The sequence below is a fragment of the Cuculus canorus genome, chromosome 36 (assembly GCF_017976375.1).
Source record: "Cuculus canorus isolate bCucCan1 chromosome 36, bCucCan1.pri, whole genome shotgun sequence".
Classification (NCBI taxonomy): domain Eukaryota; kingdom Metazoa; phylum Chordata; class Aves; order Cuculiformes; family Cuculidae; genus Cuculus; species Cuculus canorus.
In genome coordinates this window covers 931736-948490 of record NC_071436.1, presented here as the reverse complement: position 1 = coordinate 948490, position 16755 = coordinate 931736, and the positions used below count along the sequence as shown (strand labels likewise).

The following is a 16755-nucleotide window of genomic DNA, read 5'->3' as shown; positions in this document are numbered from 1 at the left end:
CCCCAAAACTGGCCCTTTGTGCCCCCAAACTGAGCCCTGGCACCCCAAAACTGAGCCTCTGTGCCCGAAAACCAACCCCTGCCCTGGTCCACCTTCTGCCTCAATCTCAGGTACCCCAAAATTGGCCCTTTGCACCCCCAAACTGAGCCCCTGCACCCCAGAACTGGCCCTTTGTGCCCCAAAACTGAGCCCTTGCACCCCCAACCGCCTCCTTTCGCCCCCCAACCGCCTCCTTTCGCCCCAAACCGCCTCCTTTCGCCCCAAACCGCCTCCTTTCGCCCCACACCGCCTCCTTTCGCCCCACACCGCCTCCTTTCGCCCCAAACCGCCTCCTTTCGCCCCCCAACCGCCTCCTTTCGCCCCCACACCGCCTCCTTTCGCCCCACACCGCCTCCTTTCGCCCCACACCGCCTCCTTTCGCCCCACACCGCCTCCTTTCGCCCCACACCGCCTCCTTTCGCCCCACACCGCCTCCTTTCGCCCCCAACCGCCTCCTTTCGCCCCCCAACCGCCTCCTTTCGCCCCCCAACCGCCTCCTTTCGCCCCCAAACCGCCTCCTTTCGCCCCCAAACCGCCTCCTTTCACCCCAAACCGCCTCCTTTCGCCCCCCAACCGCCTCCTTTCGCCCCCAAACCCCCTCTTTCGCACCTCAGTCCCCCCTGTTGTCGCCCCCCAGCGTCACCACCCCCTACAACGCGGACTTTGACGGGGACGAGATGAACCTGCACCTGCCGCAGTCGCTGGAGACGCGGGCCGAGATCCAAGAGTTGGCCATGGTGCCGCGCATGATCGTCACCCCTCAGTCCAACCGCCCCGTCATGGGCATCGTGCAGGACACGCTCACCGCCGTCCGCAAGTTCACCAAGCGCGACGTCTTCCTGGAGCGCGTGAGTCCGGCCTTTGGGGCCAAAACGGCCGTTTGGGGGTTCCGAGGTCCTCAAAACGGGAAGTTTGGAGGCCTAAGGTTGACAAAAGGTCAAGTTTGGAGGTTCCAAGATGGATAAAATGGTGGTTTGGGGGTCCGGGGTCGTGGGAATGGGAGGTTTGGGGGCGCCAAGGTCAACAAAATGGGTGTTGGGAGGGTCAAAGGTCAACAAAATGGGCCTTTGGGGGGTTCAGGGGCATAAAAAGGGGAAGTTTGGGGGTTCAGGAGCAACAAAATGGGAAGTTTGGGGGTTCAAAGCCATCAAAATGGGTGTTTGGGGGGGTCCGAGTCAATAAAACAGTTGTTTTGAGGGGGTTCTATGTCCATAAAATGGGTATTTTGGGGGTTCAGGGTCATCGAAATGGGAAGTTTGGGGGTCCGAGGTCAACAAAAGGTCAAGTTTGGAGGTCCCAAGATGGATAAAATGATGGTTTGGGGGTCCGGGGTCGTGGGAATGGGAGGTTTGGGGGCGCCAAGGTCAACAAAACAGGTGGTTTGGGGGTCCAGGGTCATAAGAAGGGAAAGTTTGGGGGTTCAAAGTCACCAAAATGGGTGTTTTGAGGGTTCCGAGCATATCGTCTTCAACCCGATGGAAATTTGGGGGTCAAAAGAGGCATTTTGTGGGTTCCACATTGACTCAGCGCAATGTCTTCCTCGAGGGTCGGAGTTTGAGGGGCCCCAACCGCGATTCTGGGGCTGTTCGGGGGTCTCTGTGGTCCACCAGAAGGGTTTGGGTGGTTTGGAGGCCTCTTTGGGGCCTCGGTGGGAAGATCTGAGATCTCGATGGGGTCTCTTTGGTCAACTGGAAGGGGTTTGGGTGGTTTGGAGGCACTTTGGGGTCATGGTGAGAAGATCTGAGATCTCGATGGGGTCTCTTTGGTCAACTGGAAGGGGTTTGGGTGGTTTGGAGGCACTTTGGGGTCATGGTGGGAAGATCTGAGATCTCGATGGGGTCTCTTTGGTCAACTGGAAGGGGTTTGGGTGGTTTGGAGGCACTTTGGGGCCATGGTGGGAAGATCTGAGATCTCGATGGGGTCTCTTTGGTCAACTGGAAGGGGTTTGGGTGGTTTGGAGGCTTCTTTGGGGCCTCGGTGGGAAGATCTGAGATCTCGATGGGATCTCTTTGGTCAACTGGAAGGGGTTTGGGTGGTTTGGAGGCCTCTTTGGGGCCTCGGTGGGAAGATCTGAGATCTCGGTGGGGTCTCTTTGGTCAACTGGAAGGGGTTTGGGTGGTTTGGAGGCCTCTTTGGGCCATGGTGGGAGGTTCTGGGCTGCTCCTGTCCTCCAGGAGGTCGTAGCCGATGCGTTTGGGTTCCTCTGCAGGGGGAGGTGATGAACCTGCTGATGTTCCTCTCGACGTGGGATGGGAAGGTCCCTCAACCCGCCATCCTGAAGCCTCGGCCGCTCTGGACGGGCAAACAGATCTTCTCGCTCATCATCCCGGGCCACATCAACTGCATCCGCACCCACAGCACTCACCCCGACGACGAGGACAGCGGCCCCTACAAACACATCTCGCCCGGCGACACCAAGGTGGGACCTGGGGGGGCGTTGGGGGCACCTCGGGGGGCTTTGGAGGGTTCTAGGGGGGCTTTGGGGGGACCTCAGGGGCCTTGGAGGGCTCTCAGGGGGCTTTGGGGGCACCTCAGGGGGCTTTGGAGGGCTCTAGGGGGGCTTTGGGGGGACCTCAGGGGGCTTTGGAGGGTTCTGGGGGGACCTCAGGGGGCTTTTGGGGGATCTGGGGGGACCTCGGGGGGCTTTGGTGGGACCTCAGGGGGCTTTGGAGGGGTTGGTGGGACCTGAGGGGGCTTTTGGGGCCTCTGGTGGAACCTGAGGGGCCTTTGGGGGGCTCTGGTGGGACTTGAGAGGGCTTTGGAGGGGTTGGTGGGACCTCAGAGGGCTTTGGAGGGCTCTGGTGGGACCTGGAGGGGCTCTGGAGGGCTCTGGGGGGACCTGAGAGGGCTCTGAGGGGACCTCAGGGAGCTCTGGGGGGACCTGAGGGACCTTTGGGGGGCTCTGGGGGGACCTGGAGGGGCTCTGGTGGGGTTTGGTGGGACCCGAAGGGACCCGGAGGTTTGTGGTGGCCTCGGTGGGACCTCGGTGGTGGTTGAAGATGGAGCAGAGGAACCTTGGGGGTGGGCGGAACGCCCCCGCGGTCCTTCGGGCCGGGTTTGGGGGTTGTCCGTGTGGGCGCTGAGGTCTTCTCCTGACAGGTGGTGGTGGAGAACGGTGAGCTGATCATGGGCATCCTCTGCAAGAAGTCCCTGGGGACCTCGGCCGGGTCCCTGGTGCACATCTCCTACCTGGAGATGGGCCACGACACCACCCGCCTCTTCTACAGCAACATCCAAACCGTCATCAACAACTGGCTGCTCATCGAGGGTCAGTGGGGACAACGCGGGGCTGGGGACCTCCTGGGGGAGAACGTGGGGCTGAGGAGCTCCTGGAGGAGAACGTGGGGCTGAGGAGCTCCTGGAGCTCCTTCTGGAGGAGAACGTGGGGCTGAGGAGCTCCTGGAGGAGAACGTGGGGCTGAGGAGCTCCTGGAGCTCCTTCTGGAGGAGAACGTGGGGCTGAGGGGCTCCTGGAGCTCCTTCTGGAGGAGAACGTGGGGCTGAGGAGCTCCTGGAGCTCCGTCTGGAGGAGAACGTGGGGCTGAGGAGCTCCTGGAGCTCCATCTGGAGGAGAACGTGGGGCTGAGGGGTTCCTGGAGCTCCGTCTGGAGGAGAACGTGGGGCTGAGGAGCTCCTGGAGGAGAACGTGGGGCTGAGGGGCTCCTGGAGGAGAACGAGGGGCTGAGGGGCTCCTGGAGGAGAACGAGGGGCTGAGGGGCTCCTGGAGGAGAACGTGGGGCTGAGGAGCTCCTGGAGGAGAACGTGGGGCTGAGGGGCTCCTGGAGCTCCTTCTGGAGGAGAACGTGGGGCTGAGGAGCTCCTGGAGGAGAACGTGGGGCTGAGGAGCTCCTGGAGGAGAACGTGGGGTTGAGGGGCTCCTGGAGCTCCTTCTGGAGGAGAACGTGAGGCTTTGGGGTGACCGAGGTGGGCGGTGGTCTCCTGACCCTCGAGGTTCTCCCCTCCAGGTCACACCATCGGCATCGGAGACTCCATCGCCGACGCCAAGACCTACCAGGACATCCAGAACACCATCAAGAAGGCCAAGCAGGACGTCATCGAGGTGGGTCGGCATCTCGGGGGGGTTCCACGTTGGCTCAACGCAACGTCTGCCTCAGGTGTCCGACGTTGGGGGGCTCCAACCGCCGTTCTGGGGCCCTTCGGGGCTCCGCGAGAAGGTTTTGGGGTGTTTGGAGGCCTCTTTGGGGCCTCGGTGGGAAGAGCCGAGACCTCGATGGGGTCCTTTTGGTCAACCGGAAGGGTTTGGGTTGGATGGAGGGACCTTTGGGGTCACCGCCGGAGATCTGGAGATGGGTTGGGTCATCCCCGGAGACCCCACAACATCTTGGGGTGCTCTGAGGCCTTTGGGTCACCTCAGGGGCCATCTTGGGGCGCTCTGAGGCCTTTGGGTCACCTCTGGGGCCATCTTGGGGTGCTCTGAGGCCTTTGGGTCACCTCAGGAGCCATCTTGGGGTGTTCTGAGGCCTTTGGGTCACCTCAGGGGCCATTTTGGGGTGCTCTGAGGCCTTTGGGTCACCTCAGGGGCCATCTTGGGGCGCTCTGAGGCCTTTGGGTCACCTCTGGGGCCATCTTGGGTCACCTCAGGGGCCATCTTGGGGTGCTCTGAGGCCTTTGGGTCACCTCTGGGGCCATCTTGGGTCACCTCAGGGGCCATCTTGGGGTGCTCTGAGGCCTTTGGGTCACCTCAGGGGCCATCTTGGGGCGCTCTGAGGCCTTTGGGTCACCTCAGGGGCCATCTTGGGGTGCTCTGAGGCCTTTGGGTCACCTCAGGGGCCATCTTGGGGTGCTCTGAGGCCTTTGGGTCACCTCAGGGCCATCTTGGGGTGCTGTGAGGCCTTTGGGTCACCTCTGGGGCCATTTTGGGTCACCTCAGGGGCCATCTTGGGGCGCTCTGAGGCCTTTGGGTCACCTCAGGGGCCATTTTGGGGCGCTCTGAGGCCTTTGGGTCACCTCAGGGACCACCTCGAGACTCTCCCAGAGGTTCTTGAGATGGTTTCTTTGGTGCTCCTCAAGCTTTTGGGTCACCCTCAGCGACCTCAGAAGATCTCGAGGTCTTTATGGGATCTGCTGAGGTTTTGGGGCGCTCCGGTGACGCCGTTGGGGTGACCTCGAGGGTGGTGGACCCCTCAGGTGATCGAGAAGGCCCACAACAACGAGCTGGAGCCCACGCCGGGGAACACGCTGCGCCAGACCTTCGAGAACCAGGTCAACCGCATCCTCAACGACGCCCGGGACAAAACGGGGTCCTCCGCTCAGAAGTCCCTCTCCGAGTACAACAACTTTAAGTCCATGGTGGTGTCGGGCGCCAAAGGCTCCAAGATCAACATCTCGCAGGTGCCGGAGGACCTCCAGGAGGTCCCCGTGGGCTCTTGGGGGCACTGGAGGATCTCGGGAGGGTTTGAGGAGGTCCTTATGGGGTCTCCAGGAGCTCCTGTGGGGCCTGAGTGGCACCAGGAGGGTCTCGGGGGGGTTTGAGGAGGTCCCCATGGGCTCTTGGGGGCACTGGAGGATCTCAGGGGGGTTTGAGGAGGTCCCCATGGGCTCTTGGGGGCGCTGGAGGATCTCAGGGGGGTTTGAGGAGGTCCTTATCGGGTCTCCAGGAGCTCCTGTGGGGTCTGAGTGGCACCAGGAGGATCTCAGGGGGGTTTGCAAAGGTCCCGATGTGTTCCTGAAGGTCTCCTGTGGGGTCTGAGGGCTCCCAGGAGGATCTCAGGGGGGTTTGAGAAGGTCCCGATGGGTTCCTGAAGGTCTCCTGTGGGGTCTCCGGGAGCTCCTGTGGGGTCTGAGGGCTTCCAGGAGGATCTCGGGGGGTTTTGAGAAGGTCCCGATGGGTTCCTGAAGGTCTCCTGTGGGGCCTGAGTGCCACCAGGAGGACCTCGGGGGGGTTTGAGAGGGTCCCGATGGGTTCCTGAAGGTCCCTGAGGGCTCCCGGGAGGACCTCGGGGGGGTTTGAGAAGGTCCCGATGGGTTCCTGAAGGTCTCCTGTGGGCTCTGAGGGCTCCTGGGAGGATCTCGGGGGGTTTGAGAAGGTCCCGATGGGTTCCTGAAGGTCTCCTGTGGGCTCTGAGGGCTCCTGGGAGGATCTCGGGGGGGTTTAGAAGGTCCCGATGGGTTCCTGAAGGTCTCTGAGGGCTCCTGGGAGGATCTCGGGGGGGTTTGAGAAGGTCCCGATGGGTTCCTGAAGGTCTCTGAGGGCTCCTGGGAGGATCTCGGGGGGGTTTGAGAAGGTCCCGATGGGTTCCTGAAGGTCTCCGAGGGCTCCTGGGAGGATCTCGGGGGGTTGAGAAGGTCCTGATGGGTTCCTGAAGGTCTCCTGAGGGCTCTGAGGGCTCCTGGGAGGATCTCGGGGGTTTGAGAAGGTCCCGATGGGTTCCTGAAGGTCCCCGAGGGCTCCCGGGCGGCTCCGGGCGGGGTGGGGTCTCCTTGGGCGGCGGTGGAGGTGGTCTCCAGCTGAGGGTGCTGCCGGTGGGCGCCGCAGGTGATCGCGGTGGTGGGACAGCAGAACGTGGAGGGCAAACGCATCCCCTTTGGCTTCAAACACCGTACGCTGCCCCATTTCATCAAAGACGATTACGGCCCCGAGAGCCGCGGCTTCGTGGAGAACTCCTACCTGGCCGGGCTCACCCCCACCGAGTTCTTCTTCCACGCCATGGGCGGCCGCGAGGGCCTCATCGACACCGCCGTCAAAACCGCCGAGACCGGTGGGCTCCCGGCCCGGCCACGGGCCACCACCAACCCTCCTTAGATGCCACCACCAACCCTCCTTAGATGCCACCACCAACCCCCCGGAGATGCCACCACCAACCCTCCTTAGATGCCACCACCAACCCCCCGTAGATGCCTCCAGGAACCCCCCGGAGATGCCACCACCAACCCCCCGTAGATGCCACCACCAACCCCCCGGAGATGCCTCCAGGAACCCCCCGGAGATGCCACCACCAACCCCCCGTAGATGCCTCCACCAACCCCCCGGAGATGCCTCCACCAACCCCCTGTAGATGCCACCACCAACCCCCCGTAGATGCCACCACCAACCCCCCGGAGATGCCACCACCAACCCCCCGGAGATGCCTCCACGAACCCCCCTTAGATGCCACCACGAACCCCCATTAGATGCCTCCACGAACCCCCCTTAGATGCCTCCAGGAACCCCCCTTAGATGCCACCACGAACCCTCCTTAGATGCCTCCACGAACCCTCCTTAGATGCCTCCACGAACCCTCCTTAGATGCCTCCACGAACCCTCCTTAGATGCCTCCACGAACCCTCCTTAGATGCCTCCAGGAACCCTCCTTAGATGCCTCCAGGAACCCTCCTTAGATGCCTCCAGGAACCCTCCTTAGATGCCTCCAGGAACCCTCCTTAGATGCCTCCAGGAACCCTCCTTAGATGCCACCAGGAACCCTCCTTAGATGACCCCCAATGCCCTTCAGGCCCCTCAAACCCTCCCAAGATGCCTCCAAACCCCCCTTAGATGCCTCCTGGTGACCCCCAGTGCTCTTCAGGCCCCTCAAACCCTCCCCACATGCCTCCAAACCCTCCCGAGATGCCTCCTGGTGACCCCCAATGCCCCTCAGACCCCTCAAACCCTCCTTAGATGCCTTCTGGTGACCCCCAATGCCCTTCAGGCCCCTCAAACCCTCCCGAGATGCCTCCAAACCCCCCCTTAGATGTCTCCCGGTGGCCCCCAATGCCCTTGGGGCTCCTCAAACCCCCCTTAGATGCCTTCTGGTGGCCCCCAATGCCCTTCAGGCCACTCAAACCCTCCCCAGATGCCTGAAACCCCCCCGTAGATGCCTCCTGGTGACCCCCAGTGCTCTTCAGGCCCCTCAAACCCTCCCGAGATGCCTCCAAACCCCCTTTAGATGCCTCCTGGTGGCCCCCAATGCCCCTCAAACCCCCCTTAGATGCCTCCCGGTGGCCCCCAATGCCCCTCAAACCCCCCTTAGATGCCTCCCGGTGGCCCCCAATGCCCTTCAGGCCCCTCAAACCCTCCCGAGATGCCTCCAAACCCCCCTTAGATGTCTCCCGGTGGCCCCCAATGCCCTTGAGGCTCCTCAAACCCCCCTTAGATGCCTCCTGGTGACCCCCAGTGCTCTTCAGGCCCCTCAAACCCTCCCCAGATTCCTCCAAACCCCCCTTAGATGCCTCCTGGTAACCCCTAATGCCCTTGAGGCTCCTCAAACCCTCCTGAGATGCCTCCTGGTGACCCCCAATGCCCCTCAGACCCCTCAAACCCTCCTGAGATGCCTCCTGGTGACCCCCAATGCCCCTCAGACCCCTCAAACCCTCCTGAGATGCCTCCTGGTGACCCCCAATGCCCCTCAGACCCCTCAAACCCTCCTTAGATGCCTCCCGGTGGCCCCCAATGCCCCTCCGACCCTCCCGCGATGCCCCCCGCGCCCCCTCCCCGCCTCGGGGTGTGACGGCGTTGTCCTCCTCGTAGGGTACATCCAGCGGCGTTTGATCAAATCCATGGAGTCGGTGATGGTGAAATACGACGCCACCGTCCGCAATTCCATCAACCAAGTGGTGCAGCTGCGCTACGGCGAGGACGGGCTGGCGGGCGAGAGCGTCGAGTTCCAGAACCTCGCCACCCTCAAGCCCTCCAACAAGGCCTTCGAGAAGAAGTGAGGAGCCCTCTCCATCTCCAGGGGGGCGGTGGGGTGGCCCATAGCCAGCTGTGGGCCTTGGAGGACCTCCAGAGCTTCGGCCTACGGAGCTGAGACCATCTTTGGGCCCATCAGCTGCTGCTTCTCCTCTGGGTTGGACCCCTCTTGGTGTCCATCAGCTGCTTCTCCTCTGGGTTGGACCCCTCTTGGTGCCCATCAGCTGCTTCTCCTCTGGGTTGGACCCCTCTTGGTGTCCATCAGCTGCTTCTCCTCTGGGTTGGACCCCTCTTGGTGTCCATCAGCTGCTTCTCCTCCGAGTTGGACCCCTCTTGGTGTCCATCAGCTGCTTCTCCTCCGGGTTGGACCCCTCTTGGTGTCCATCAGCTGCTGCTTCTCCTCTGGGTTGGACCCCTCTTGGTGTCCATCAGCTGCTTCTCCTCCGGGTTGGACCCCTCTTGGTGCCCATCAGCTGCTTCTCCTCTGGGTTGGACCCCTCTTGGTGTCCATCAGCTGCTTCTCTTCTGGTTTGGACCCCTCTTGGTGTCCATCAGCTGCTTCTCCTCCGGGTTGGACCCCTCTTGGTGTCCATCAGCTGCTTCTCCTCTGGGTTGGACCCCTCTTGGTGTCCATCAGCTGCTTCTCCTCCGGGTTGGACCCCTCTTGGTGTCCATCAACTGCTTCTCCTCCGGGTTGGACCCTCCCCAAGCGCTTTCCCCCCCCCGTTGTCTTCTCCACCCACCGTCACCATCTCCGTCTCCTCCGCGCAGGTTCAAGTTCGATTACACCAACGAGCGGGCGCTGCGGCGGACGCTGCAGGAGGAACTCGTTAAGGACATCCTCTCCAACGCCCACATCCAGAACGAGCTCGAACGCGAGTTTGAGAAGATGCGAGAGGACCGCGAGGTCCTCAGGGTCATCTTCCCCACCGGGGACAGCAAGGTGAGACCTCGCCGAGCGTCTTCGGGCCTTGAGGAGCGTCTCCAGGCCTTGAGGAACATCTCCAGGCCTTGAGGAGCTTCTCCAGGCCTTGAGGAGCGTCTCCGGGCCTTGAGGAGCGTCTCCGGGCCTTGAGGAGCGTCTCCGGGCCTTGAGGAGCGTCTCCGGGCCTTGAGGAGCGTCTCCGGGCCTTGAGGAGCGTCTCCGGGCCTTGAGGAGCGTCTCCGGGGCCTTGAGGAACGTCTCCGGGCCTTGAGGAGCGTCTCCGGGCCTTGAGGAGCTTCTCCGGGCCTTGAGGAGCGTCTCGGGGCCTTGAGGAGCGTCTCGGGGCCTTGGGGAGCGTCTCGGGGCCTTGAGGAGCGTCTCGGGGCCTTGAGGAGCGTCTCGGGGCCTTGAGGAGCGTCTCGGGGCCTTGAGGAGCGTCTCCGGGGCCTTGAGGAGCGTCTCCGGGGCCTTGAGGAGCGTCTCCGGGGCCTTGAGGAGCGTCTCCGGGCCTTGAGGAGCGTCTCCGGGCCTTGAGGAGCGTCTCCGGGCCTTGAGGAGCGTCTCCGGGGCCTTGGGGAGCGTCTCCGGGGCCTTGGGGAGCGTCTCCGGGCCTTGGGGAGCGTCTCCGGGCCTTGAGGAGCGTCTCCGGGCCTTGAGGAGCGTCTCCGGGCCTTGAGGAGCGTCTCCGGGGCCTTGGGGAGCGTCTCCGGGCCTTGAGGAGCGTCTCCGGGCCTTGAGGAGCGTCTCCGGGCCTTGAGGAGCGTCTCCGGGGCCTTGGGGAGCGTCTCCGGGCCTTGGGGAGCGTCTCCGGGCCTTGAGGAGCGTCTCCGGGCCTTGGGGGGCGTCTCCGGGCCTTGAGGAGCGTCTCCGGGGCCTTGAGGAGCGTCTCCGGGCCTTGAGGAGCGTCTCCGGGGCCTTGAGGAGCGTCTCCGGGCCTTGAGGAACATCTCCATCCGGGCTCTCAACGCCCATGGGGACATCCTTGGTGGAGCTACCACCGGTTTTGGGGGTTCACCACCAGTTTTGGGGGTTCACCACCAGTTTAGGGGCGTTGACCCTCATTTTTGGGGGGTTTTGCTCCATTTTGGGGCTCTTGAGCTCCATTTTATGGAGTTGACCCTCATTTTTGGGGGTTGATCCCTCCTTTCGGGGCTTTCGAGGCCCGTTTTAGGGTGTTGCCCCCCATTTTTTAGGTGGTGACCATCAATGTTGAGGTCCTGATCTTCATTTTGGGGGTTTAAACCTCCATTTTTAGGGGTTTCACCCCCTTTTTTTGGGGTCCTGACCCCCATTTTTGAGGTTCTGACCCCCATTTTTGTGTTTTGACCCAATTTTTTGGTTTCTGACCACTATTTTTTGCATCCTGAGCCCCATTTTTGGGGTTCTCACCCCCTCTTTTTGCATCCTGACCCCCATTTTAGGGGTCCCCATCCCCATTTTAGGGGTCCCCGTCCCCATTTTAGGCGTCCTGACCCCCATTTTTGGGGTCCCCGTCCTTGTTTTTGGGGTCCCTGTCCCCATTTTTGGGGTCCCCATCCCCGTTTTTGGCGTCCTGACCCCCATTTTTGGGGTCCTGACCCCCATTTTTTGGGTCCTGACTCCCATTTTTGGGGTCCCTGTCCCCATTTTTGGGGTCCTGACCCCCATTTTTGGGTCCCTGTCCCCATTTTTCGGGTTCCCATCCCCCGTTTTTGGGGTCCTGATCCCCATTTTAGGGGTCCCTGTCCCTATTTCTGGGTCCTCATCCCCATTTTTGGGGTCCCCATCCCCGTTTTTGGGGTCCTGACCCCCATTTTTGGGTCCCCGTCCCCATTTTAGGGGTCCCTGTCCCCATTTTTGGGGTCCTGACCCCCATTTTTGGGTCCCCATCCCCGTTTCTGGGGTTCCTGAGCGCCGTTTTGGGGTCCCCATCCCCGGGGTTCCTGAGCGCCGGTTTTGGGGTCTCCGTCCCCGTTTTTGGGGTTCTGACCCCCATTTTTGGGGTCCCCGTCCCCGTTTCCGGGGTTCCTGAGCGCCGTTTTGGGGTCCCCGTCCCCGTTTCCGGGGTTCCTGACCCCCATTTTGGGGTCCCCGTCCCCGTTTCCAGGGTTCCTGAGCGCCGGTTTTGGGGTCCCCGTTTCCGGGGTTCCTGAGCGCCGTTTTGGGGTCCCCGTTTCGGGGTTCCTGAGCGCCGGTTTTGGGGTCCCGGCAGGTGGTGCTCCCCTGTAACCTCCTGCGGATGATCTGGAACGCTCAGAAGATCTTCCACATCAACTCCCGCCTCCCGTCGGACCTCCACCCGGTGAAGGTGGTCGAGGGTGAGTGGGGGAGGACCTCGGGGGGCTCTGAGGAACCTCAGCGTCGCCCCAAAGGTCTCGGGGGGACCTGAGGGACATCGGCGTCTCCGGGAAACCGCTGAGGAACTCATGGAACCTTCTCCAGAGCTTTGAGGGCTCCATCAGAAGGTCTTTTGGGCTTTGAGGACTCCATCAGAAGGTCTTTGGGGCTTTGAGGGCTCCATCAGAAGGTCTTTGGGGTTTGAGGGCTCCATCAGAAGGTCTTTGGGGCTTTGAGGACTCCATCAGAAGGTCTTTTGGGGTTTGAGGGCTCCATCAGAAGGTCTTTGGGGTTTGAGGACTCCATCAGAAGGTCTTTGGGGCTTTGAGGGCTCCATCAGAAGGTCTTTGGGCTTTGAGGGCTCCATCAGAAGGTCTTTGGGGTTTGAGGACTCCATCAGAAGGTCTTTGGGGTTTGAGGGCTCCATCAGAAGGTCTTTGGGCTTTGAGGGCTCCATCAGAAGGTCTTTGGGGCTTTGAGGGCTCCATCAGAAGGTCTTTGGGGTTTGAGGGCTCCATCAGAAGGTCTTTTGGGGTTTGAGGGCTCCATCAGAAGGTCTTTTGGGGCTTTGAGGACTCCATCAGAAGGTCTTTGGGGCTTTGAGGGCTCCATCAGAAGGTCTTTTGGGGTTTGAGGGCTCCATCAGAAGGTCTTTTGGGGCTTTGAGGACCTCCGTAGTCTCCAGGAAGGTTCCTGGAGGGGTTGTGAGGGACCCACTTGGTCTCCAAGAAGGTTCCAGGGGGTCATGGAGGACACCGGGATCCTCCAGGGGGGTCACAGGGGACTTGGAGGACCTCTGGAAGGTTCTGGGAGGACTTGAGGGTCATTGTAGGGTCTCTAAGAAGGTTCTGAGGGAACCTGAGGACTCTGGTGGCCACCAAGAAGGTTCTGGAGGCCCTGAAGACCTCAGTGACCACTGAAAGCACTGAGGGTCCTGCAGGACCTCCAAGTAGGTTCTGGGGGGGAACCTGAGGACCTTCTTGACTCCCAAGAAGGTTCTGGAGGCCTTGAGGACCTCAGTGACCACTGAAGGATGGGCAGGACCTCCAAGAAGGTTCTGAGGGACAGGAGAACCTCATTGACCATCAGGAAGGTTCTGGAGGAACCGGAGAGCCCTGATGGCCACTGAGAAGGTCCTGAGGGACATGAGAACCTCATTGACCACCAAGGAGGTCCTGAGGAACACGAGAGCCCTGATGGCCACCGAGAAGGTTCTGAGGGGACATGAGAGCCCTGATGGCCACCAAGATGGTTCTGGGGGAACCTGAGAACTCTGGTGGCCACCAAGAAGGTTCTGGAGGCCCTGAAGACCTCAATAACCACCAAGAAGGTTCTGAGGGACAGGAGAACCTCATTGACCTCCAGGAAGGTCCTGAGGAACATGAGAGCCCTGATGGCCACCAGGAAGGTTCTGGAGGAACCCAAGAACCCTGATGGCCACCAGGAAGGTTCTGAGGGACCCTGAGAACCTCATTGACCACCAAGGAGGTCCTGAGGGACATGAGAGCCCTGATGGCCACCAGGAAGGTTCTGAGGGACCCTGAGAACCTCATTGACCACCGAGAAGGTTCTGGAGGCCCCCGAGGACCTTCTGGGCGCCTCTGAGCCTTCTCGCGTCCCTCAGGGGTGAAGGAGCTGAGCCGGAAGTTGGTGATCGTCAACGGGGAGGACCCTCTGAGCCGTCAGGCGCAGGAGAACGCAACACTGCTCTTCAACATCCACCTGAGGTCCACCCTCTGCAGCCGCCGCATGGTGGAGGAGTTCCGCCTCAGCGGAGAGGCCTTCGATTGGCTCCTGGGCGAGATCGAGTCCAAGTTCAACCAGGCCATCGTGAGGACCACCCGGGGGGTTGAGGGACCATCTCAGGGGGTTGAGGGACCATCCCAGGGGTTGAGGGACCATCTCAGGGGGTTGAGGGACCATCTCAGGGGGTTGAGGGACCATCTCAGGGGGTTGAGGGACCATCTCGGGGGGCTGAGGGACCATCTCAGGGGGTTGAGGGACCATCCCAGGGGGTTGAGGGACCATCCCAGGGGGCTGAGGGACCATCTCAGGGGGCTGAGGGACCATCTCAGGGGGTTGAGGGACCATCTCAGGGGTTTGAAGGACCATCTCAGGGGGTTGAGGGACCATCCCAGGGGGTTGAGGAACCATCCCGGGGGTTGAGGACCATCATCCCAAGGGTTGGGGCCAAATCTGGGCGGGTCTGGAGGTGGCGTTGAGGCCAAACTGGGGCCAATCCTGGAGCCACATCTCAGAGGGGTGCAGATCCCGTCCAGGGGTGGGTTTGGAGTCACCTCAGAAGGTTTAGGAGCACATTTGGGCCCTTCTTAGTGTTGGATTCCCACCATTCCTGGAGCCACATCTCCGAGGGGTTCAGGTCCCACCCCGGGGTGGGTTTGGAGTCACCTCGAGAGGTTTAGGACCACCTTTGGGCCCTTCTTGGGATCAGAATCACATTATTCCTGGAGCCACATCTCAGAGGGGTTCGGTGCCCCCCTGTGTGGTGGCTTTGGGGTCCCCGGTGGTGGCTTTGGGGTCCCCGGTGGAGCTGTGGGGTTGGGGTCCCCCCCGTGTGGTGGCTTTGGGGTCCCCGGTGGTGGCGTTGGTCCCCCCGGTGGAGCTGTGGGTTTGGTGTCCCCCCCGTGTGGTGGCTTTGGGGTCCCCGGTGGAGCTGTGGGTTTGGGGTCCCCGGTGGTGGCGTTGGGGTCCCCGGTGGTGGCTTTGGTGTCCCCGGTGGTGGCGTTGGGCCGCGGTGGAGCTGTGGGGTTGGGGTCCCCGGTGGTGGCGTTGGGCCCCGGTGGTGGCTTTGGGGTCCCCGGTGGTGGCTTTGGGGTCCCCACTGGAGCTGTGGGGTTGGGGTCCCCGGTGGTGGCTTTGGTGTCCCCCCCGTGTGGTGGCGTTGGTCCCCGGTGGAGCTGTGGGTTTGGTGTCCCCGGTGGTGGCTTTGGGGTCCCCGGTGGAGCTGTGGGGTTGGTGTCCCCGGTGGTGGCTTTGTGTCCCCGGTGGTGGCGTTGGTCCCTGGTGGAGCTGTGGGTTTGGTGTCCACCCGTGTGGTGGCTTTGTGTCCCCCCCGTGTGGTGGCGTTGGGCCGCGGTGGAGCTGTGTCGGTGTCCCCGCAGGCGCACCCGGGCGAGATGGTGGGGGCGCTGGCGGCGCAGTCGCTGGGCGAGCCGGCCACGCAGATGACCCTCAACACCTTCCACTACGCGGGCGTCTCGGCCAAGAACGTCACGCTGGGCGTCCCCCGCCTCAAGGAGCTCATCAACATCTCCAAGAAGCCCAAAACGCCGTCGCTCACCGTCTTCCTCCTCGGCCAAAGCGCCCGCGACGCCGAGAGGGCCAAGGTGGGCGCCGGCGGCCACGCTCGGGGGGAGCCGTGGTCTCGTGGTGGCCCCATGGCTTCATCTTCTCGTGGTGGCTCTGTGTCCTCATGGTGTCTTTGTGTCCTCATGGTGGCCCCATGTCCTCGTGGTGGCCCCACAGCTTCGTTTCCCCATGGTGTCTCCATGTCCTCATGGTGGCTTTGTGTCCTCGCAGTGTCTCCATCTCCTCGAGGTGGCCCCGTGGCTTTGTCTTCCTGTGGTGTCATCATCTCCTCATGGTGGCTCCATGTCCTCATAGTGGCTCCATGGCTTCTTCTCCCCATGGTGGCTCCATAGCTTCATCTCCTTGTGGTGTCTCCATGTTCTCATGGTTGCCCCACAGCTTCATCTTCTCATGGTGGCTCCGTGTCCTCACGGTGGCCCCATGGCTTCAGCTCCTCATGGTGTCTTTGTGTCCTCGTGGTGGCCCCATGGCTTCAGCTCCTCATGGTGGCTCCGTGTCCTCGTGGTGGCCCCATGGCTTCAGCTCCTCATGGTGGCTTTGTGTCCTCATGGTGACCCCACAGCTTCAGCTCCTCATGGTGTCTCCATGTTCTCATGGTGGCCCCACAGCTCCATCTTCTCGTGGTGGCTCTGTGTCCTCGTGGTGTCTTTGTGTCCTCGTGTCTCCATGTTCTCATGGTGGCCCCACAGCTTCATCTTCTCGTGGTGGCTCTGTGTCCTCGTGGTGTCTTTGTGTCCTCATGGTGGCTCCATGTTCTCGTGGTGGCCCCACAGCTTCGTTTCCCCATGCTGTCTCCATGTTCTCGTGGTGGCTTTGTGTCCTTACGGTGGCCCCAGAGCTCCATCTCCTCATGGGGGCTCCATGTCCTCATGGTGTCTCTGTGTCCTCGTGGTGGCCCCATGGCTTCATCTTCTCATGGTGGCTCCATGTCCTCGTGGTGTCTTTGTGTCCTCACAGTGTCTCCATGTCCTCGTGGTGGCCCCGTGGCTTTGTCTTCCTGTGGTGTTGTCATCTCCTCATGGTGGCTCCATGTCCTCATAGTGGGCCCATGGCTTCATCTCCTCGTGGTGTCTCCATGTTCTCATGGTGGCCCCATGGCTTTGTCTCCTCATAGTGGCTCCATACCTTCATCTCCTCATGGTGGCCCCATGGCTTCATCTCCTCATGGTGGCTCTGTGTCCTCGTGGTGTCTTTGTGTCCTCATGGTGGCCCCATGTCCTCATGGTGGCCCCACAGTTTCATCTGCTTGTGGTGTCTCCATGTCTTCATGGTGGCCCCATGGCTTTGTCTTCTCATGGTATCTCCATGTCCTCATGGTGGCTTTGGGTCCTCGTGGTGGCTTTGTGTCCTTACAGTGGCCGCATGGCTTCATCTCCTCGTGGTGTCTCCATGTCCTCATGGTGGCCCCACGGCTTTGTCTTCTCATGGTGTCTTTGTCTCTTCGTGGTGGCCCCATCTCCTCGCAGTGTCTCCATGTCCTTGTGGTGACCCCATAGCTTCACCTTCTCATGGTATCTCCA

At 61.7% G+C, this 16755-nt stretch overlaps 1 protein-coding gene across 2 annotated transcripts in view; it reads left to right on the top strand.

The window, feature by feature from the left end:
• POLR2A (RNA polymerase II subunit A) overlaps nucleotides 1-16755 on the top strand; it is a 40489-nt gene that overhangs the window by 10457 nt on the left and 13277 nt on the right. For both annotated transcript variants that reach the window (XM_054052733.1, XM_054052734.1), the window contains 11 exons: nucleotides 677-887; nucleotides 2249-2458; nucleotides 3139-3307; nucleotides 4004-4098; nucleotides 5187-5390; nucleotides 6535-6757; nucleotides 8503-8686; nucleotides 9436-9607; nucleotides 11781-11886; nucleotides 13530-13735; nucleotides 15028-15252. In XM_054052733.1, coding sequence (XP_053908708.1) covers nucleotides 677-887; nucleotides 2249-2458; nucleotides 3139-3307; nucleotides 4004-4098; nucleotides 5187-5390; nucleotides 6535-6757; nucleotides 8503-8686; nucleotides 9436-9607; nucleotides 11781-11886; nucleotides 13530-13735; nucleotides 15028-15252 — 2005 coding nt within the window. The remainder of the gene's footprint in view (nucleotides 1-676; nucleotides 888-2248; nucleotides 2459-3138; nucleotides 3308-4003; nucleotides 4099-5186; nucleotides 5391-6534; nucleotides 6758-8502; nucleotides 8687-9435; nucleotides 9608-11780; nucleotides 11887-13529; nucleotides 13736-15027; nucleotides 15253-16755) is intronic.